This window comes from Buteo buteo, chromosome 3, assembly GCF_964188355.1.
Source record: "Buteo buteo chromosome 3, bButBut1.hap1.1, whole genome shotgun sequence".
In the NCBI taxonomy this organism is placed as follows: Eukaryota; Metazoa; Chordata; class Aves; order Accipitriformes; family Accipitridae; genus Buteo; species Buteo buteo.
In genome coordinates, this window is record NC_134173.1 from 64,233,854 (window position 1) to 64,256,850 (window position 22,997).

Here is a 22,997-nt window from a genome sequence, read left to right on the forward strand (position 1 = left end):
CCCAGCCACACAGATCCTAGCCTGTACTGGGCTCTTTGGTTATGTTGGCCCAGGTGCAGCACCTTGCACTTGTCCTCGTTAAACTTCATGCAGTTCTTGCTTGCCGGCTCTTCCAGCCTGTCCTGGTCTCTCTGTAAGATGGCTCTCCTTTCTGACACATCTACCTCACCACCCAGTTTAGTGTCATCAGCAAACTTGGTGAGGGAGCTGTCATGCTGTGGTCCAGATAATTTGTGAAGATGTTCCCTGCGGGACCCAAATTGTGACAGGCTGCCAGGCAGCCTGAGTAAAAAACATTGATTGCCATCCTCTGAGTGCAGAGGATGACCCAATTCCCTACCTATCTCACAGACCACCCATCTTGTCTGTATCTTGCCAGTTTGCCTAGAAGGCTGTGGGAAAAGAAAGATGTGTAGGTTTTCATACTTCTGGTAGACATAAAAACTAGTGATTGCTTTCTGAAGTAAAAATCCTCTTGAGATTTTTTCAAATTACAAGAGATGGTGCATCAGTTCTCAATTACAGCAGAGCATCTCTGAGACCCTGAACTTTAAAATTCATGAGATTAGATAATCGTGGATACTTAGAATGGTTTGTTGTTACCTCTTCTAAATATGCAACTGCTTTGTTGTATACATATAACTACTAATAGTCATATAATTTTCAGAAGCTAACTTAAAAAAGTTAATAAACCCTGTTCACTTCAAGCCAGTTTAGATCAACTGTCCAAGTCCTTATATGCTGCCTCAAGCATTTTACAGAGTTACTGTGTCTCAAAAAAAAGCCTTACTATTAACAGCAAAGAAAACAACTTATTCAGTTCCATGGAGAAATGATTTCTTTTAAAGTAGCTTAAAAAAAGGCAGTGCTATTCCTGCCCTGACAGTTGACAGAAAAACATGGGAGTTCCACACTGCCCCAGAAAATACAGACTTTCCTTTTTATGGAAATTACAAAATCCATCAGCTTCCTTTACAAGAACTGTTAAAAAGCCAGCTTTGGCACAAGCAACAGGCATTTGATAGCTGCTGGTTTACATCCAGTATGAACTGGAAACCAGGTAACTGGGAACAACGAGAATCAGACCTCTTGGCAATAGACGCCCAATCATTTCTCCTTCCAAATCCAGGTTTAGGGCTCTGCTAGACAAGTGCTGCTAACTTCTACATGGGTAGCTGAAGAAGTCAGTTAGCACACAGAGCTTCCAGATTTACCCCTCCACCAAAAACTTACCAGTCTTAGAGCAGGAGCAGAAGCTAATGTGTTCAGTGCTGGAAGGTTGTATTTAAGAAATGATACTGATGACCAGTAGGCTGTGTTGTGTATTGTAGTGACTTTATAGCAGATAGATATTTGCATCTGCTACCTCTGCATCAGAGAAAAAGCTGTTGGCAGTAATACTCTAATCCATCATTTCCAGATCTCACAGTGAGATCAGTCAAAAATTACATTCAGCTCAATTGCTGATTTCTTCAAGTAATCTTTCTATTACCTTTTACCATTCAAGTTTTACCTTCTTGTAGAGTATTTCAAGCAACTTACTCTATCTTGCTTATACAGCAACCCATTTGATCAGCTGTTTTAAAGATGTACTATATTACTTTGCAGTACAAACACTTTCTTATCCAAGTCCGTTATTAACTATAAACACCATCCATAAAAGGTCAAGAATTTAATGAGAAAACATATTTTCTATCAGTTTGTCTTTCCAAAGGGTGGGATGAATTAGTGAGGAGATTATTCTAAAGGAAGCAGGCTGATGAGTAAGCTTTCCATTCTCCTGCAAATCTTTCCACTAACACTCTATGAAGGGAGGAACAAAGCAAGTAGCCTAACAGAGAAAGATGCACAGTACCAGGAGAGTTCTGACTTCTAGCTGGGTATCACTCACAGGGTCCACCAAATGGTACATGTGCCATGGGTTATGGATCCAGAATGCTTGGTGAATTACAAGACCGAGGACTGAGCCTGAGAGTGAAGTTATTAGTTTTTCTGTATGACAGTCTGGTTTCAGTCTGTTAGTGTATGTATAAATTCTGCCAGATGTGTTCACTCAAGACTCCAATTGCCTTAAAACCTCCCATTGCCTATCTAGTTTGAGAAATCTTTGGACAGAATGACAGCAGTAAGATCAAAGTAATAAAGCCCTTATAAAAAAGAGAAAACAATTATTCATGCAAAAAGCAAAGGAAATTCTCCATTACCCTGAAAATGAAAACATGAAATTTGAGGCAGAATAATTACAAGTCTAGAATCACCAGCCTGCTCACAGAGGAAGAATTGAAGTATTTGGCCACTTTGATAGGGATAACCCTTCAAAAAAATAGAATTGTCACAAGTCTGCTGAACAGAGAAAGACTAACCCAAATAAATGAACAGCCCAATGTAGTACTAAATTCATTTTATAAAATGCAAATTATTAAAGCTATAATTTTAACTGCCTCTAGAAAATCTGTCAGGAATGAATTTCAACTTCAAATGGCATTTAAGAAAGCTACCCTTTATTTTTTTCAAGGACCTGCAACAGTCAACTAAGATAAAGACAGTATTAAAAGAATGAAAACATCTCACAAACATAAGCTATGTATAAGGAATGGCAAAGCAGAATTAACAGTAATCATTAAAATAATCTAAGTTTCCAAAATTTATAACCGTAAGATGCATGCAAAAAGCAAAATAAAGAGATTAGCAAGAAGGTAAAGCAAGACCAAGAACTTTGACTAGCAATTATGGCTGAACACAATCAAATCAAAATCACTGAAAATGAAGTGTTAAAAAGAAACTGCCAAAACCCCTTGCCACTACTCATTATGCTGTCTACTCATTTCAAAACTTAGGTATCTGATTCAATTTGCAAGACACTGAGAAACAATGCTCACCACATCGTCATAAAACTTGCATTCTCTAGGACAAAGCATTAATTGAAATTTCAGCTTCTTATCAATACATCTGTCATCACACAAGCTTTTCTGGTGGACACTATTTCAACCTAATATTAATGAGGTAAGTATTACCTTTTTCTACTATATCACAAGTGTTACAAAGTGTCAAAATACTTGAAAAAAGTACCTTTTGTGTAATCAACGACAGCCTCCAATGCTGCTATTCGGACATCTATGAAGTGCCCATATTCTGCATATGACTTGAAGAGAGCAGGATCACTTGGGACATGACCATTCTTCTGAAGCACTCGAATAGCTTTTAAACAGCTAGATATGGTAGAAAGAGGAAATTTACATTAGGTTTATGGAATGCCAGCTAAGAAGAATAAAACTACTTTCTTCAAAAGGAAGTACTGCAATTTTTCTAGAATTCTATTATCCAAATTAACATGTTACTTTCACAGCATTAACACATAGCTCTCATTAACTCTGAATTAGGCAGAAACACAAACAAAATTCCCCACCATGCCAAGTTCATTGTTTGGTTTCAGTAGAACTGTACTAATTCACAGAGAAAATACAGCTCAGATCATGTAGTGTACTCTACAGATATTGTTACAAGGCTACCTTTTGCAAAACTTTCATAAATGCTTTTCTGAAAGAGGCACAAGCATGATCAATTTATACCTGCTATTGAAAGTCTACATTGATAGAAATTAATGTTGAAAAATAAAGCAATCAAGACAAACTTGCACTACCAGCTTCTGGAAATTAGAAAGAATTTGACATTTAAGATAAAGACACACAGGCTAAAATCTCAAATCCTAACTACAGAAGGGCACATAAAAAACAAATAAGTAGCGTTAATGTGTCTGCTCTCTTCATGTGTACAATTATTAAACCACACCTGACTGTAATGGTATGCCTGTAACTGGGAAGAAGCTTCTCCATATTTAGGAAACGGGTAATTTCCTCAAGAATAAGTCGAACATCAGGATTTAAATTATCCAATGTTCGAACTTCATTGTTCACACTGACTGCAGGAGTTACAGAGTTGGCTAGGGCATCGATCAGCTCAGCACGATAGTAGTTGTCTGAAAACTAGATAAAAACAGCATTTAAACACAAGCAAATATAACAATATATATTCTTTAAAAGCTAAGAAACATTGAAGCACTGTTACAGAACAAGATCTTAAAACAAAAACCATGTGAGAAAGCAAAACAGGAATAAATTTGTTCTGAAAATGGATTTGAGAGTGATTGAGCAAGCAGACATACTATCAATCATTAATCTTTGCTCTGCAATAAGAGCATATTAATAGTAATACAAGAATATTAATAGTAATACATTGTTTTATAAAAATGGAAAAAACCAGGCACATTTCCAGATATGGAAAGTAAAAGCCATTATTTATTTCTAAATGTGAGCATCTAAAACTACCTGTCTGTTTCTATATTCTGTACCAAGGTTACCAACGTTAATGGGTGTTTAGCACCTCACAAAATCAGACAGTTTATCTAGCTAGCAACTTCACAAGCTTCTGAGGTGAACTAATGGTTTCACTGCTGCTTAGTGAGGAAAATCTTGCTTCTTCATTCACTCCTTTTGCCTGGGCTTACTGTTTCACCCCTTCCATTACGCTGGTTGTTGCATTTGTTGGTCGTATTAATAAGCAGCAAAAAGTATAAAATAAAATTAAAAAAGCAGAAAAAAGTACTGGATCTGAACATTAGTTAATTTAATCTAAACAAATCCACTATCTGTCAGATCCAGTAGAAGATGTCAAATACATGCATGGAAGGGACACGTGGAAAAGCGAGGTGGGGTCTCTCCTTTGGTGGTGGTGAGATGTTAGCACAACTCACTGAACTTTGTGGCTACAGGTGCTTGCATTCATATGTCTCTCTACCTGTTCACCCTCTATCACCCTCTTATTTCAGTAATCTTGCAACAAGTGTCTTGTCACAGTATGTGTTTCTACACACAAGAAAGTGAGGCTTAAGACGCTTCAGATTTGTTCCACTTAACTTTGAGCAATTAATTGGGAAGATTATGCTAGGCTCCTAGCAGTTGTAGACTTCCTCTGTAGCTAGGGAGACAGAATTTTGTATTTGTATTTTTAAGATCTCAGTATCTTAAAGGTCATCTAATCAAGCTTTCAGAGGTGGTCTGTCTGGGAAGGAAGTTTAGAAGACAACACTTCTAACTCACATGCTTCAGTTTTGTGATGGAACAATATTAACCTGGGTTTCAGCTGTTATTTAACTAGATGAAGACAATCCAGGTCTGTGAGCTAGAGCTGACATTCAGAACCCAGAATCCCAGAGTCCTGTATATTGTTAAAAAAAAGATTATTTCCTTTCCTTGCTCTTTCAAATACTATTCTCAAGGTGAAAAAAACCCCAACAAACCAGCGCTTAACTTTGCATACTACATGTTAGCCTCATGCACGTTTTCTCAAAACACATGGATCTTTTGAATGAAAAAGATTAAGGCAAGAAAAGTATGCGTGCAAATGAAGACAGGCAGGTCCTTAGTAAGTCAACAAGCACAAAGAGCTTTGAAACATCCAAGAAATGCTGCCACAGAAATGTCAGCTACAGACCATTCTGTAACATTTACTGTTTAGCTTAGTGTACCACCTTTTCATCAACTCTCCTAGCCAGATATTTACTCTCCTAACCAGTGTATTAACTAAGACTTTTTTCAACAAAAAAGTGAGAGATTAAAAGAAACACATTCTTTACCTTATTTTTCCTGTTATCGTTATACTTGATCAAATCCAAAATAAACATTAAAACCTCCTTAGGACAGAGGTTGTGAACATCTCTCAGAAGGGCCATGGCAACAGGCATAGTCTGTGTAATAAAATTAATACTAACATCATTCTTACATTAGTGAAATGATAGTTACACCCTGAAAAGAACTACACCCTGAAAATGAGCAATTAACAATTTTACAATAGCAAATCTCTGAAAAGTTGTTTTTAAATGCTTCTTGAAAGTCATACCACATGCTATATAATATTCAGATCAAATAAACTATGTAATTATTGCTCAGTAATCAGACATAGTGCAGACATTTGAAAAAACTGTGTATCCAAGAAAAGACTCTGAAGTCAAGGCACTATCAAAAAGGTAACAAATGAAAAATAATGAAACAGAAAATGATGATGGAACTAATTCCGAGACAGGCACTGAATTTGGGTGTTTTCACGTGAATGTGATGTCTAAGCTTCCATTACCATTGAGAGGTATAGATCGAATACAGTCAGTAAAGCCTGAAGAATTATTAGCCAGACAGGTATTAGCTCCACTCACATAGATATAGGAGTCTTACTCTAGATCTAGAAACTTGGGACATGGGATTAAAAGGGAGAAAACTGTAAGATTTAGTGGGAAAGAATGAAAAATGACAAAAAGAGCAGAAAAATATAAAAGAAGGTCCAAGAAAGAGATGAAGGGAGAAGGATGAAGCAGTTTTGGACAGAGTAAGAAAACAAAATTTTAGTTTTCTCCAAAATCGGGAATATGAAATCTGTGAAATAAGAACTCAATCATCCAATAACCATAAAGTAACTCTTGAGAGAAAACCATTATAATTCATTTTGTTATTCACTGTACAACCAACAACTACAGGTCTCAGTAAAAGAAACCTACATCAACATCAAAATAAGCTGCAGCAATATATGATGTTGACAATTAATATAAAGGTGAGGACAAGAAGGATTATGCAGTGGCTTGAACTATAAAGCCCACCAATTTAAGATAAGATTTATAAGATTTTATTTGCTGTATATCATTGCCATTAATGAAGACAGGTGCTGAATTTACCTGAAAGATAAAATGAGTAGCTTTGTTACTGTGCAATGAATTCTATTTAAGAATGAGCTCACAAATATTTACAAATAATTACTATATTTATTCCATCATTCTGAAGAAACTACTAATTTAACTTCAGCTACTCAGACAAAATTGCTAAAATTTTGTTAACTGATTTTTGACTAAGATGGAACAAACAGATGCCATATAAGAAAGAATTAGTTACTTAGGTTTTTTATGAAGGGGCAAAGCAGGACTGTGCTATCCATGTTCCTGTAGTTGTCAACCATAGGAATGTTTTTGTATTTTGACATTTCTTTTAAAACATTCAGTGAAAAAAATAAATTTTACCTTTTGCAGAAAGTAGCTTTGAAAGTTCATGAAGTTGTTGGTCTTCACAATGTTTGGACAAGTCTTACAACAAAACATTCGGGTAAAGAGTGACTTCATGGCTGGTGGTCCTGTCCATGTACTTACCATGGAATTTGCAATCTGTAAAATTAGGGGGGAAGGGAAATCGTATTAACATCACCACTGCAAGTTTAGTTTGGCTGTAGAAAAATACACATTTCCCATAATCAAAAAGGATAATTGCCAAGAACATACTGTCCTTCAAATAGATACATTATTTTCATCAATGTATTGTCTTATATTAGCTAAGTTTTCACTGTCATCCCCAATGTATCTTCTCTACAGTAGAGGTAAATTTTATGGAAATTGTTCCACTTGGAAGATGTCTGCAACTAATTATCTTTCCATGATAAAGTTCTGTTCTTAATTATTTTCTCTTTCATATTTTAGATGAAAACTCTGTGTTTACTAAGCCAAGTTTTTCTGACTCTACAGAAGCCAGTGATGGAAGAGGCTTTCACAATACCAACTTCCCAAATTTACCCTGCCAGTAACCTCAGCCTAGACTTTAAGTAGGCCTCAGCCACCCTAAGACTAAAAGACCACCCCTAAAGTGAAAGGCAAGTCAGCTACCTCTGAATTTAATCATAATTCACAGAGACTGTGCACTGAGACAAATGTATTGCTATAGTCTATTTTGGTGTAAGACGGTAAGGTTCCACAAAGACAAAACTGCTTTTGTGCCTTCCCAGCATCCTGGGTTTCATACATTTGCTGTATGGAGCCATGAAAGCCTGCAGACAAGAACAACTACACCTGATGACGGATTAAGCCTGATGACGGATTGCACGCGCGCACACACACAAACAAATGGGGCCAATGCACTCTACAAAGTAGCGGGAATTTCCATTGTTACAGACCTATCGCAAAGGAAAAAATCTGTTTTCACACAGAAGAAAAGGAATTTGATGATTTCCTTCTAAGGGGTATTACATACGCAATCAGAGAATGAAAAGTAAGAGGCTATCTGAAGATGGGTAGTAATCCATTTCACCACTGCTCTTACATAAGATGGGTGCTTTATTACTGAAAACCATTTTCCCAGTAAGTCAGGCTTCAAAGGAAAGTCACAGACAGAAAATACTGCGGTCAGACTAGATGTTCCCTTTGCAATAACTGAAGTCTTCAAACTAAAGATACAGGTATAGCTTTTTCTGTAAGGTACATAACAACTCTTCCTGCAGAAAAAGCTTAATCCCAAAGACTGCTTAGAAACCATGATGAACTTAAAACTGCAAATGTGAAATTTATGTAGCTGTGTAAAATAAAACCCAACCTCCAAAATATTATCAAAGTTTACTATATTTACAAGATATTTGCTATTCCATTAAAATTGGGGTGTAAATTTTTACATATTTTTAAACTTCTGCTTATTTTAAGCATTTAATATTGCAAAATCTATAGATGAACAACAGTATTTTCAAATTAAATCAATAGTAGTTAAATCATCATCTTTTCAGTATTTTTTGGTCTCATAATGTGCTGACTCATTTGAATTGCCCTTTAAATACTGACAGAATCCAAGTTTTCTATTTATTCTACTGATATGCTATACGCTCTGAATTAAATATATTTGCAGATTCCCCACACCATAAAGCAAGTAGCCTGTCTTGCATTACTTCTACTTAAAAAGATGGCAGATACACTCTATTTCTGCATCCTTTAATTCAGTATAGCATAAAAAACATGGCCTAAGATGTAACTGTCATGCACAGCTATGAAACTCCCCAACGTCTGATACGGGGTGGGGGGGGTGAGTGATGGCGGTGGAGTTTGTGGTGGTGGTGTTGCTTTTTTAAACCTTATAGCACATCACCAACACTGCAATGGATTTGAACTGGAAAATCAACCTGCATACTCCAAGGAATTAAAATTGCAACATTGTTCTCTCCTTTTTCTGTAGGGTTATTTGTCATGGACTACTCAGCAAAGTATGTGCGTGTGTGCACACACGCATCTATTAACTTCTTATCAATGAGGATTTAGTATGTTACATGAATACTTTATGCCTGAGAGACTTAAATGCTGTTTTACAATGAAGTATACAGTACATTTAGAAAGTGCAGTAAATTCAGTTTTATAATTGCATTGTCACCTATCATTTCTCTGTATCAACATGAGAACACCAAGAACATTTCACAATAGTAACCGCAATCCAGCTAGAAGTTGCAAATCAACAAAAAAGAACCCTCCCCCTAATAAACATGAAGGACTTGGCTGTTTTCCAATAAAGAATACAAATCCTGAATATTTACAAGCTGAGAAAATTAAACTGAGTTAATGACAACAGGAAGTGATTGTTACTAACACCATGATGTTGGAACTAGTAATAGAATACATTACAGTTTCCTCCTTGGTAACTTACATAAACATATCTACAACTCTGTCCTGCCATGCTCCTTCACCTTGATTTAATGTCACAGCCATACTTTCTGTTTAGCTTTATTATCTTTTTTCTGTAAGTCAACAACCTTCTCTGTAGAAGCAAGATTTTTCATACAATTACAACTGAGCAAAATTGGTCATGGTTATCTGTAGCCCAGTTGCCTGAGAATTCAAAGTAACGACAGAAAAAACTATTGTATTTAAGTGCTGTAACAACTGCTCTTTCAATATTTACCTGCAGAATATGCACTTTTAAATATTCCAAGTGAATTCATTATAAAAATGTGCATGTTTTAAGTCAGATACTAGCAGTACCAGTACTAGTACATAAACTGGCAGTATTACATCAGTGTTTCATAACATTAAAATACTTTGTCACAAACATTTCTTGGATTTTGATTTTTGAAATATGGCCAAAGGATTTATTGCTGTACAGGTACTGATTTATTCTCAATAGGTAGACAGCAGAAAGTAAGCTATAGCCAATAATCTGAACTCTACAAATTGTCAGTAAGTATGCCTTTATGTCCATAAAAGTGTGTCAACAAGATGCCTTTTTAGAAATTCTTATTCTTCTTTGTTTCCACCCAGTTGGGTTTATAGGGTTCTCTAATTTTCATTCTTAATGGGATTTTGTGTCTAAAGAAAAAAGATCTTCCCTTTTCAAGGCAATTATTTGGCTTTTTGATATTTAACTGCAGACCAACATGATGTTTATTTCGTGCCCCTATTCAATCTGAAACAATATAGAGCAGCAATCTGAATTCACATTAGACAGACAGATGAATTTCAGCACTTCAGAGTTCTCAACAGACAGGCCAAGGAACTTCCCAGTAAAATAAAAAAAACGTACTTTGGCTCTGAAAAAAATTAAACAAAAGTCTTTTATTTTTACCACTTAATGAAATCCGGAAAAATCCCTTGTGGTTTTCATGTCTGACATCTCAATTTTGACAATTATGAAAGCCTTCTACAGTCTCCATTTACAGACTAAAATAATACAGCTTTCCTTTCAAATCAGTCATGTTAAAAATACTTGGCAAACACTTTTAAGAGGCTAAATATCAAGCCAGTTTAAGAACTGATGAGTGTTGACCTGTTTTCCAACATTTACAATGCCTAGTGGATTTCTTCCCTTACTCCCATCCACACAACCTCACCTTTGCAAGGCAGAAGCAGGCCAGCATTCTCACTCGGTAGAAACATTGTTCCTGTTCTAGTATATCAGTCAGCGCAAGCCGTGATGCTGGAGTAGGGAACTTTTCCAATGCCAGAATGGCTTCTTCTTGTGCAACCACATCTCTCTCATATCGAAGCTGATACTGCCACATGAAATCAGATTGTTCAAATTCTACCTTCCTCAGTACTGACATATCAGGGTCTATTCTTATCCAGAGCAAAGGGGAATCAGCACTAAGACAGACATGAAAAACATTAATAGCTTACAACATTTCAAGACTATAGAAATTCAAAAGATGTTCTAACTTATTCTCAGTTATTTTTAGATTCAAAGAACCATTAAAGAATCGAAGTTAGAGGGGACTTTTCAAAGTCACCTGGTCGAAACTCCTGCTTCTAGGATGGCAATTCTATAGCCTCCCAGGGCAATCTGTCCAAATCTCTAACGTCAAAGTGAATACAGTGTTTCAGTATTTTTAACCTACAGATCTGAGTTCATGGTAACTACTGTATAATATCAATATATTTAATTCTATTTCCTCAGACACTATAACTTTCATAAGTGAGCAGCACTGTATCACCTTCTACAGTTTAAGACTGCAAAAAAAATTCCAAAAAAAACCTGGTCATAAACACCCATTTTTTTATACACTATTTTTTATCAATAGATGTGAAAGTGCTTTACAAACACACACATGCTATGATGTTGAAAGCTGACAAGGGTAACCATGCAAATGCACAGAACTGCCAAGCCAAATGATGATAAAAGTGAAAGTACCAACAGACAGGATTAAAGTTTAGTCCTACAGATAAAATTACTCAGTTGTATTCCACCCAAACAAGCATTTTATATGTTAGTATTCACACAGCACCATGATTGCAGAAGTAATTTATGGCAGAAACAAGCACAAACTATATAATAAAGTCCCTCAGTTTTCCACATAAAATTGATAACAGCAAAATAAAGACATGGAATTAGGAGAGAGTTTGCAACGATGAAAAGAGCATCATTATAAATATGATGCATATTTCTGTATACATTTGTAGAATATCTAGAATTACTGTCAAGATAGTAGCTAAAGAAGAAAGGATAGTGAAAAGAAGAGTGCATACACGGGATTTAGAATAGAAAAGAATGAAGATCATCATATATGCTTGGAGCAGAGGAGTCCAAACTGGACAAAAGAATGACAGCATCGCAGATTAAAGTTTAGCAGATAAACAAAGCATAAGTGACTTGCATAAAATCATACACCAGTTCAAAGTTAGTTCTAAGATCATTAAGGTCTCAGCTCAGTGTAACGCGCTAACTACCTGAACATAACTCATCAGAACTACTCACAAATATTTATGCTAATTGCTTTTAAATACAACTAAAACACTACTTATTCATATGTCGGCTATCATATGGAATCAGTAACAATAACTTGCCCAATGAAAATATCCCTTATAAAATTATTTCTCATGGTATTTTAGGTGAGGTTAAATTTACGAGAATTTCCAACACTTTTAAGGTGACAAGCAATCTATCCTTCTTCAAAGAGACACCATTAGTTTTCAAAAGCAGATTATTTACTTCGCTCAACGAGCAAACAAGGTACCAACACCTTCAGTATTTCTAAGAGCACCATTAGATCCAACTCAAGGAGGGTAAAGTGAGTATTTACATTAAGCAAGAATTTGCTTCCAAAGAGCTGAACAGTTCCAAGTGAAATTAACGCCAGTATGAATTTCAATATGAAGCATTTCATCACTTATTTTCAATCTAAAAGGATTCTTTCGTAATTAACCACAGATTTCAGGAACTTCTCTTAGTGCCAGTTAAATGGTCTTCATCGAGGTCCAACAAAAATGGCTCTTACTTTGTTTCAAGCAAATTCTTGTTTACCTTTTACCTATGAAGCCAGCTGAAAGATATCATTAGAAATGTGTAAGAAAGAATCAAGTAATTTACTGTATCACCTTATCATGCCTAAGGTTTTGGGGTTTTTTTTCCCAAAAAATTGATTATAGTAGCTAACATGTACATTTTATACTTCACCAGCATTTTCCCAGCTACAGAAGAAAAGTCTCAAAGGCAAAAAAATGTGGTATAGTCTTGAAATTTGCCAGTCATATAATGAAGTACATTACTATCAAATCCTTCAAAATAGCATGCTTTAGACAAGGGGAACATGACTCATTCTCACACTTACAAACTCCAACAAGCTAACTTACTCCATAGCAGAAAGGTCCATGTCCACCTCTTCTCCATTCATCAGTGGAATCTTTTTCTTCTTATTTCTATTAAAAAAGAGAAAATGGAAAAAACCAGGTATTAATTACCAGAATAGCAAAGGTATGTTTATAAACAGAGCTTAAGCCTGCAAAAGTACTCTCTGTGTATTTTACTACACCAAAAAATAATGCTGTCTCCAGCAAAAAATATTGACAAAACTGAGCTGTGCATCAATTTTGTTCAAATAAACACCAATACTTTACATTGGTTTAAACTTGACTCCCACCATTTTTACAATTACACATAAGCATACAACTTTGAGAAGTCGAGGTCAAAGTAGTTATTAAAATGCATTAGGAAACTGAGAGACTCCATCCAGGAAGTATGTAACTTTTCTTGCTCATTAGGTTTAGTGAACAGCCCTGGCACTCTTAACAGAAAAGGAAAACTATGCAAGTGTTTCATTCATATATCTTCACTTGAGGTACTCCTCTGGCCTACATTTGTCTTCCTTCTAATTTGCCTTTTCCATTCAAAGGCATTTTGAATAATTTGATTAATTAGACTCTTCATTCAACTCATTCTATATAAATAAGCTCTTTATAAAACTTTAATAAAATTACTTATAATTAAGAACTGCATATAAAATGTAAGGTTTCTTTCTGTCCATAAACAATAGTAAATTCTATTCTCTTCCCTTACATGAGAGGTAAATCTTATTCAGTAAGATTAAGAAAATATAAACACAAAATTTAAAAAAGCATATATTTGTCATCAAATCCACTGTATGTTTTCATATATCCATATTCAAAATACCTACAGTTTGTATTTTAGTTCTTACCTTCTGCTTTTAGAATGGCAAGGTATATCATGTTTAAGACTGTTTTCTTCAATCTGCAATGTATGGTTGAATGATCCATCAAGTTCTTGCACTGTCACTTTAAGAGGACCCTTCAGGTTCACAAGATTTTGTTATTAACATTAAAATTACGCTTATTAATGTATACATCATACTTGTACGTGTAAGTAGAATACGGAAAATTGACCTTACCACATATTTCTGAGTCCCAGGAGATGTGTAGTCTTGTTTTATTTCCAATTCCAATACATTACGTTTTCTATTAAATGCAAAGCTACCATAAAATTTTACCACTCCACTCTGATCCCTAATAAGCAGTATAGGAATTTGAGTGCACAATGCAGTAGTTACAAACAAACATAATTCTCAGTGTTTTCATTCTTTACATTCGCTTTATGCTTCTTTATTCCTAGAATTTCCTATCTCAAGAAAATCAGGAAATGAAAACACGTTTGTTCATGAAATTTTAAGATTCTTTTTTTCTTTAAACAGTTCTTTAATGTACAATCATGTATCTCATGGAGAAAAACTGAAGTACAATGAAAATTATCTAGTAAGAAAAGTCATTATGAAAAACTATATTGGACCTCACCACATCCAATGTCCTCAGCATGCTCTCAGAGAAAATAATTGAGTAAGACTTCAGTAATTTCAATATGATTTGTTTTACTGTATGTTTCAGTTAAATAAAACTCAGGGCAAAATGTAGACAATTAGCTTCTGTTTTCTATCCACACTACATTCAACTCCATTATTTTATTGCTGAGCATTCACATGTTTGTGTGTGTGTATATATATGGGAGTTCACATATATATGAAAGCATACAATATGACTGATAAAAAGTAATGTTCTCACTCTTCATTTTTATCCCAGGCAACAATTTCTCCAACTCAACTGCTCCTGTGAATAACTTCATCATTCATTATTTGTAGGAGAGCCATTACTACAGTTTATTTATAGTAAAACTAAAACACTAGGATGAATTATTTTAGTCTAGTGCATGCTCCCAACAAGTCTCTAACAATGTAAGACAAAAGCAGGGAAGGAAAACCTGTTCTTTCATGTCCTGACATGTAAGACAGGAGCTTCCAGGTTCAAAGAGGTTTCTTATCATACAGGCATAATTAACTTTTCTCCCAAAATATGGTCATTTGGCTAGATACCTCAGACTGGTTCTGGTCACAGTGGCTGACTTCGTAAAGGTCTGTGACTTTGTCATCAGGTACAGCTTAAGGCATTTTTAGTGGCTTCTTCAGCACAAGGTTTAAACTCAGCATCAACACAGCACTCGTTAATAGTGTAAGATAGCACTAGTTAATAGTAATAAGATATCCTTCCAAACAATACAAAGACCTCCTGCAGTCTTACAAGGTGGAAAATTTACTATCATAGGTGCAACAGTGTTTGAAGCATGTAGGGAAGTTGCAACCATAGGATTAAACACAAGTTAAAGTTAACAGCATCAGCCTTGGGGCCAAAGTCCAGAGAAGCTGAAAAATCCCCAAATCTGAGAGTTACAATTCTTTCTTGGTTACAGAACAGATGTAGATTCACCCAGCTCAGATGGTAATGCTGACATGTAGGTATAGCTGCAGTGTGAATATATGTACATATAGAACCCTTATTTTCCTCAAGTGTTTGGCACAGCTAAATACGGAAATTAGAACAATGTATATTTATACTTTATGAATACTTTTGATGCAGATAAAATACTAACTTCTCATATTACTCTATAAATATTAACTATACAGTGGTTTTTAGTTAGATATTGAGATGCACGAACATTAAAGTCAGCTCAAATAAATAATGTCTAAATATAAATAGCTACTTCTGTTTTCTGTTAGAAAAGTAAGGTATGGTTTTGCTGCAGTCATAAATGATTTTAGTCTGCAGTCATGTTAAATAAAATTATCAATTAAACCTGTTAAATGTAGCCAATTCAAATTTACCATCGTATCAATCCAAAATAAGACACCCTATTTCTTGACTAATATCACTGAAATTTGAAGAATCAACACACAGAGGTTTATTTTACCTGAAATTGTAATATTAACACAAGCTACCAAGCTATTAAATGTTAGTGTATTTTAAACTATCAATCTGTGCTTTACGTTACTTATTTCACAGTGATTTACTGGAAATCACATCTTAAAATGCACCAGACTATAGCATTTTCCATGTCAGACTTCAGCATATTTCTATGGGCAGTGTCCTCTGGAATCCCTTTAGTGTAATTTGGCCTTAAATTCCAGCAGAGTTCTTGTGCTTCTTTCAAAGTAAAACTTAAAATCATGAAATCCTTTCTAGTACAGAAATGCAAAAAAGCCAACATACTCTAAAAGACTATGAAAGGAGTGTGAACCTGTGGCTCACATATATATCTAATTCAAAGAATAATGTACTTAACTGTTTTAAGCAAAGATACTTCATGCCTTTCTTCACATTCCTTTAATAGTGCCAATTAAAAAACAAATTCATTCTCCATATTAACAATCCTGACCAAGAATAAAAAGGATACACCCACTGCTTTATTAAAGGTTGGATGTCTTTGCCAGAGACATTTGAGATAGATTTCAAAAACCCAGATGTGGAAACCAACATCTGACTCCACATGTGTGACTGGAACTTCTGAGATGAAGCAGTGCTGGCCAGACTCAACAACTTGTTGAAAACCTAAAATGATAAAAACTTATTACTTTCATTAAATACTTCAATATATAAAATAAGCTTTTCTGTTTAGTTGCAGCTGAATTGCAACTAAAGGCCAATAAAATCATTCTCTGATAACTGGCCTCAAAAAAAGTCTTTCAAAATAAAGACATTTCAGAAAATTATTTGCTTGTCCATAATAGAAATTGTGATTTGCAGACACAAATGTATTTTTACTTAAGGCAAACCATCCACCATGCTAAGAAAGCTCTGAAACTCCAGCTTCTTAACATGAGAAGTGTTTAACGGTAACAAACTAAAAATGTCTTCTTCACTTATCACTGCTACAGGTACAACTTATCATGCAGCCTTTTAACAAACAGACGTGAATTCAAAATGGAATACAGACACACATTTTGGCATCCATTTTCTATTTCTAAGCACCTCTATACTTCAAGACCATATATTTGTGAGGTTAGTCACTGCAAGCAGGTGTGGCCTTCATTAACCAAATTATAATGCAGAGTGTAAGGGGTGCATTTTTAATCAATTCTTTCTACCTGAGCTTTTTCAAGGAACCAACTTCCTCAGAGTTACATATACATACACAAAATCCATTAAAAGACCATCAGCTTTCAAAAATTATCTGCAGTAAAAGAGATCACTGACTATATCTGCTTTTAGAAATAAAACAGTCATCAGGTTTTCTGCTTTGTTATTCTTTTTTAAAAATTGAAAACAAGAATTAAAATTTATGTAAGGAAAGCTGTAAAAAAGGTGTATCTGCTGTATTTCCAACCTGACAACTGCTTATAATAGCTCTAGCCCAAGCACATATGTTTTCCTTAAAAAACCAAACCGACCAAAGAAACAAAACCCCAAAACCTTAAGTTGATAGGAAAAAGTATCACTCAGTTTCTAACTGGGTGTTTGTTTATAGCACCCTATCTTTTTTAAGGCATGTCACAAAACATATTTAGTACAGAAGAGAAACTACAACTCTACAGAAGTTTAGCATTTCAGACTAAAATTACAGTCTTCTATTCAACTTCTGCTTCTAATACAAAGAGCTATGCTCCCTCTTGCACTGAACTTTTTATACAGTGGAGAAAGCAGAAGCTGGATTCTCATTACTTTGATTATTTATAATTTGATTAGATTAGCTCACAGCAACACCAATTAAGGTCAGTAAAACAGGTCCTCAGTGTTAATGACCAATCACAATAACCCAAAGCAATGAAATACCTTAACATTAAAGAGAATATGCAATATATAAGAAGTATTACAAGTTATGTATAGGAATAATAGCTAACCTTATCCTAACACAAATGACCTACATTTTATGTCTGTTCTATCCTGCTAAAACTGAAAGTACAAATGGAATCCTATGATGATCCATTTTGTTCTTCCTTAACTCCATTTAATGAACAGAAATACAACTAAAGACAAAAAGTTGTCTATATTCCACATAATCATTTAAATACCTACCTGTAACATGAACTCCATGCTAATCCTGTTCTCAATCAGTCTCATAACAAGATGTGCTTTACACTGGAACATAGTGTAATATTCCCAAGACAGTGTATGAGGGTGTTTGATAGAAAAATGTAAATGTGATGCAGGGCTGAAAAATAAAAAAAACCTCAGCTATCTATTTTGCATTTTATGGAATGAAACTTAAAATATAACTTAGCAACCAAGATTATAGCTGCACCAACAATTATTTAGGACCTCTTCTACTGTTTTAAAGTTATAAATTAAGACATGCTTAAAATGACCGCACACTTGTACAGAAAGGTGACATGGGTGTGTGTACCTGGCATACAGCAAGTACTGTACAGAGAATAATGACAGAATACATGCTATGTATTTCTGTAAAGACAGTGGTAGCAGTAGCAAGCAGAGCAAGGAATCTGTGACTTGAGTCTGGAAATTACTCATGAATTGACATTCCCCCTGCTCCACTTCCATTTAAAAGTGACTGTACATAGTCAATATTTCACATTTAAATAAATAATTGTTGCAATTAAAGGAAAGTAATAGCGTTTTAAAATTCACAGCAGACTTTCATGTGATGAGCCAAAGAAATTGCTTGGTTTTTGTTAGCAACTTTATGCTTTCAGCACTTCAGCAAACTGACATGTAAATCAGATGACATGCCAGAGAAGACTAGGCAGAGCATCACATTACAGCTGCCACATTGTTTACGTAACTTGAACTATCTGTGGTGCTCCTTCACACATACCCTTCATGTCTATAAGCAAAATACTTTAAATAGTTTAAGTTCATTCCCTATCAGAAGGCAAACAAATGGTGAAACCCTGAAACTTTTAAAAACAGAACTGATTTCTGGATAGCCTTAGTGGTTCTACAGCAATAAAACACCAAAAGACTTAATTTTGATGAACTTTAAAAGTAATTTTCTCCACCAAGTTTTACAGTCTAGAACACAAACATTCTGACCTATAGCCCAATTTCAAAGTAGCTGTAATACTGTTAACTCTTGAGAAAAATAAGACCTTTTTTGCCCCATTTCAATTATTTGAGAAGTGGAGATAATCAGAAGTTTTGACTTTATTTTACTAATGAACCAAGTCTGTGGCAATTGTATTTCATTATGCTATGTTTTTTCTTTTAGTTCTTTTCACAGGACATTTGAGATTTCCATGAATGAATAACAAACATCTGAAGAAACTGGACCCACATCATGCCAGGCCAACTTCTTAAGAAGTGGGAATCCAGACTTATTTTACACCGGTTGGTGGAAAAATCACAAATTGGCCATTGTGACATAGAAAAAGCCAGCTACTTAAAATTTCTGGGCTCAAAATTGGATTCTTCCCCTGTGATTCTCGCTTATAGATAACCTAACTAAACCATTTCCAGATGGACGAGACACCTGATTTGTCCATAGACTTTAGAAGAAGACACTGCAAGACAGAACGAAATAATTAAGGAATTGTAATGATCAAAGATAAACACTATAAGCCTGATCTTTCATGCCAGCTACCTCAGGAAGAGACTGGTCGTCCAGAACCTTCAAAGACCTATTAAACAAACCATTTTAACTTTGACCAATCTTTCCATGCAGTTGAAAGATGTATGCCAGAGGACCAGCACTTAGCTCCTTATCTGCAGCTCTTAAGATTTCACGAGGTGGCAAGAACCAAGGTAGCTGCAATACCTTAATATTTTTTTCCATCCTTCTATTTACTGGGAGACTCCCTTGACTTTACTCATGAATGTCTGTTTAAACATCTTAAGAAGATACAAAAAGAAAAGCACTTCTAAATTTAAGCAAGTATTATCCTTCTTAAGTATAATAAGTAGATGAATATGAAGGTACTTATGTTTACTACTTGTTGTTTCTAGTTAATAGGCAATTGCTAAAGTTCTCCTTATCAAAATTGTCCTATTATTCTGGAGGTAGGGAAGGGTTAGCAACCATGAAAGAATTGAAATGCAAGGAGGAAACTGAGGTTGTGGCCCAGACATTATATAATAATTTGGTCTCAGTATAAAAACTGTTTATGCAGCTTCAAATTATACAGTTGATTGACTTTGGTAAAATTCTTTTCTTGAAAATTACAGCCAAGCCAGGACACACATTCTTGGCCTTAAATTTACTAAGTGTTGATTGATTTTGGTACTGGTTACATTATTTAACTGCAAATCAAAACTGAGACAATTTTGCATTTGATAGTTACATTCTGTAGTTCATTCAATATTAATACATTTGTTCTGATTATATTTTTCTTCAATTATTATACTTCTAAAACTTTTATTGAATTGGCACCAAATGAGAATTAAGATTAGCAATATGGACCTAGAACCTTTATCAAAGTGAAAAGTGAACTAGCTCTTCCATGGAAATTTATAATGGTTATGTTCTCAAACACACTCCAGTCATTCAACGTAAACCTGTCAATACGCTTCCTCCATTTGAAATATATCTATATAAATTTCTTGAGGTTTTTAATTTTTACAACAGGGTGGTACCAGCACAATCAAAGACTGAAGAGAACTAAAATCTGAGAGGGGAGAATACAAAATGAAAACGTAACACATGAAGCTTTGTTTTGAAGCCTTCATCCATACAGCAGTTAACCTGCAGTTTCCTTTCTTTCATTTTCCCAAGCTCTGGGATTTTTTCTTCTAAAATAAGTGCTCTGGAGATCAGCGTTTGTGTCTCACCAGACATAAACAGGAAGAATCTGTGAGACCCATGTTTTGCCCAGAAATTAATTCATGTGTCTGAAAGAAGTCTTTTTTCCCCAATGATTTCTTTCAATATTCTATTTCTAATATAGTTGAAAAATGAGATTATTAATGAATCTAATTTTTTCTTCATATTATTATTAATTGGGACTGCTGTAACATAAATATGCTTGGCAGGAAACCATATCATAACAACCAGAATAAAGAAACACAAAAAATATATTGCAAAGAAATGTTCTAGACATCATTATGAAAATACCTGCCCTAGTTACAAATCATTTCCCAGACTCAGAAACATATACAATAATTTACATACAAGGGATCTTTGCAATCTACAAGAAACAGCAAGTTGTAATTTATATTTAAGTGATGTTATGATTATTATTAACAAGATATAATACAATGAAGTAGCAAAATAGCTGTAGAAACATAGTGTCTAAAATCTAACATCATACATAACATAGAGGAAACATACATTTAAGAGCATTAGAACAGGTTTTTGTCAATTATTTGTGTCCAATTCTAGAATAAATACAATAAAACTAATAAAATTAGCAGTTACAAAAAGACTTTTGTTTTAGTGAACTTCCTTTTTTAAACATGTGCCCTTTTTCTCTAGTGTCATCTGATCCTACTAATGTGAATTTAGTTTCTCTGTATAGGGGAACATGTTGCCAAATTGTAATGCCACCAATTAAAAAGTCTGCCAAGACCTAATTCAGTACCCCAAATTTTCCTTAAAAAAAAGACATCATCACCAACATCATGCCCTAAAATGACTGCTGCTAGCTGTAACTTGCTTTTCAGAGGTATATGTAACAAAAGCATCTAGGTACTTGGTCTGCTTCACTACTTGAAAGGACAGTGAACTAAATCAAAAATCTGTCATGAGGAGACAAGCAAAACTCAGTAACAGCTTGGCATGCATACACATACACAAGCTGCATCTGTGACCGTCAACAGCCAGAAAACACAGTAGCTGTTGGGGATTCACCTGGCTGGGAAACTAGCCAGTATGTCCTATTCCTGATTTCAGAAAACACTTTCTTCTTTTCAATCTCTCAAAGAAAGATCACTATTCAAATTTTAAATGGGTTATTTGTATACTTCACTCAGTTCTAAATCCAGAGTTTTAATTTTAAAAGAACAAAATCTGGATTTGCATGCACTGAAATGCAAAAGAACCACTGCTTCAGACAACGTTGGTTTTATTTTCATAATAAAGGGGCTTCTGCTGCAGTAAAGACTTAAATTCACATATTCTCCCACTCCACCTGCACATGCTTAACCTCATAGTTTTGCACACGCTGCTCATGAGTTTCCAAAGAGCAAGTCTTTATGAGGCTGTGTCGTAACTAGATTAATTTAGCCAAGGAAAGAAAACCCAGCAAAAAGTTGTCATTGAAACCTGGACCAACTTACTGATCTGACTTCTAGTAATACTTTTCTACCTCCAGTGGTTAGCACTACTCAGTGAGTAGTACAGTGTCGTGGTTTAACCCCAGCCAGCAACTAAGCACCACGCAGCCGCTCACTCACTCCCCCCCCACCCAGTGGGATGGGGGAGAAAATCAGGAAAAGAAGTAAAACTCCTGGGTTGAGATAAGAACGGTTTAATAGAACAGAAAAGAAGAAACTAATAATGATAATGATAACACTAATAAAATGACAGCAGTAGTAATAAAAGGATTGAAATGTACAAATGATGCGCAGGGCAATTGCTCACCACCTGCCGACCGACACTCAGCCAGTCCCCGAGTGGCGAATCCCTGCCCCCCCCCTTCCCAGTTCCTAAACTAGATGGGACGTCCCATGGTATGGAATACACCGTTGGCCAGTTTGGGTCAGGTGCCCTGGCTGGGCATGAGAAGCTGAAAAATCCTTGACTATAGTCTAAACACTACTGAGCAACAACTGAAAACATCAGTGTGTCATCAACGTTCTTCACATACTGAACACAAAACATAGCACTGTACCAGCTACTAGGAAGACAGTTAACTCTATCCCAGCTGAAACCAGGACATACAGGATTATCACAAAAGAGGTAAGGGGAAAATTCCTAAGCTACTGGTACTAAAGCTACAGTTATTGGGAAAATACAAACTAAGCCAGTCCACAGTTACCAATGGTACTTCACAGATGACTGATCTAATACTTTTTTTCGCAACTGATTAAGAAATCTCAGCATAAGATTGCAAGGTGGTAACTGAGAGTGGAAAGAAAAAAATACTGTAAAAAGCCTAAAGATTACTAACCACTCCAGAAATAGCTCAGGTCAAAATTCTGGCTCCATATTCTCTCTCATCCTTTTACTAAAAAGTAGTTTCATAACAGCATTAAAAACAGTCATTATACTTAATTACATTCAAGA

General features: G+C 35.1%; 1 protein-coding gene across 1 annotated transcript in view; it reads right to left on the reverse strand.

The window, feature by feature from the left end:
• The window catches only part of TAF2 (TATA-box binding protein associated factor 2), a 65,964-nt gene that overhangs the window by 22,410 nt on the left and 20,557 nt on the right, over window positions 1-22,997 (reverse strand). The window contains 10 exon segments of the mRNA XM_075023862.1: window positions 3,070-3,209; window positions 3,790-3,983; window positions 5,633-5,743; window positions 7,058-7,198; window positions 10,663-10,915; window positions 12,899-12,964; window positions 13,741-13,850; window positions 13,951-14,065; window positions 16,278-16,432; window positions 17,897-18,032. Coding sequence (XP_074879963.1) covers window positions 3,070-3,209; window positions 3,790-3,983; window positions 5,633-5,743; window positions 7,058-7,198; window positions 10,663-10,915; window positions 12,899-12,964; window positions 13,741-13,850; window positions 13,951-14,065; window positions 16,278-16,432; window positions 17,897-18,032 — 1,421 coding nt within the window.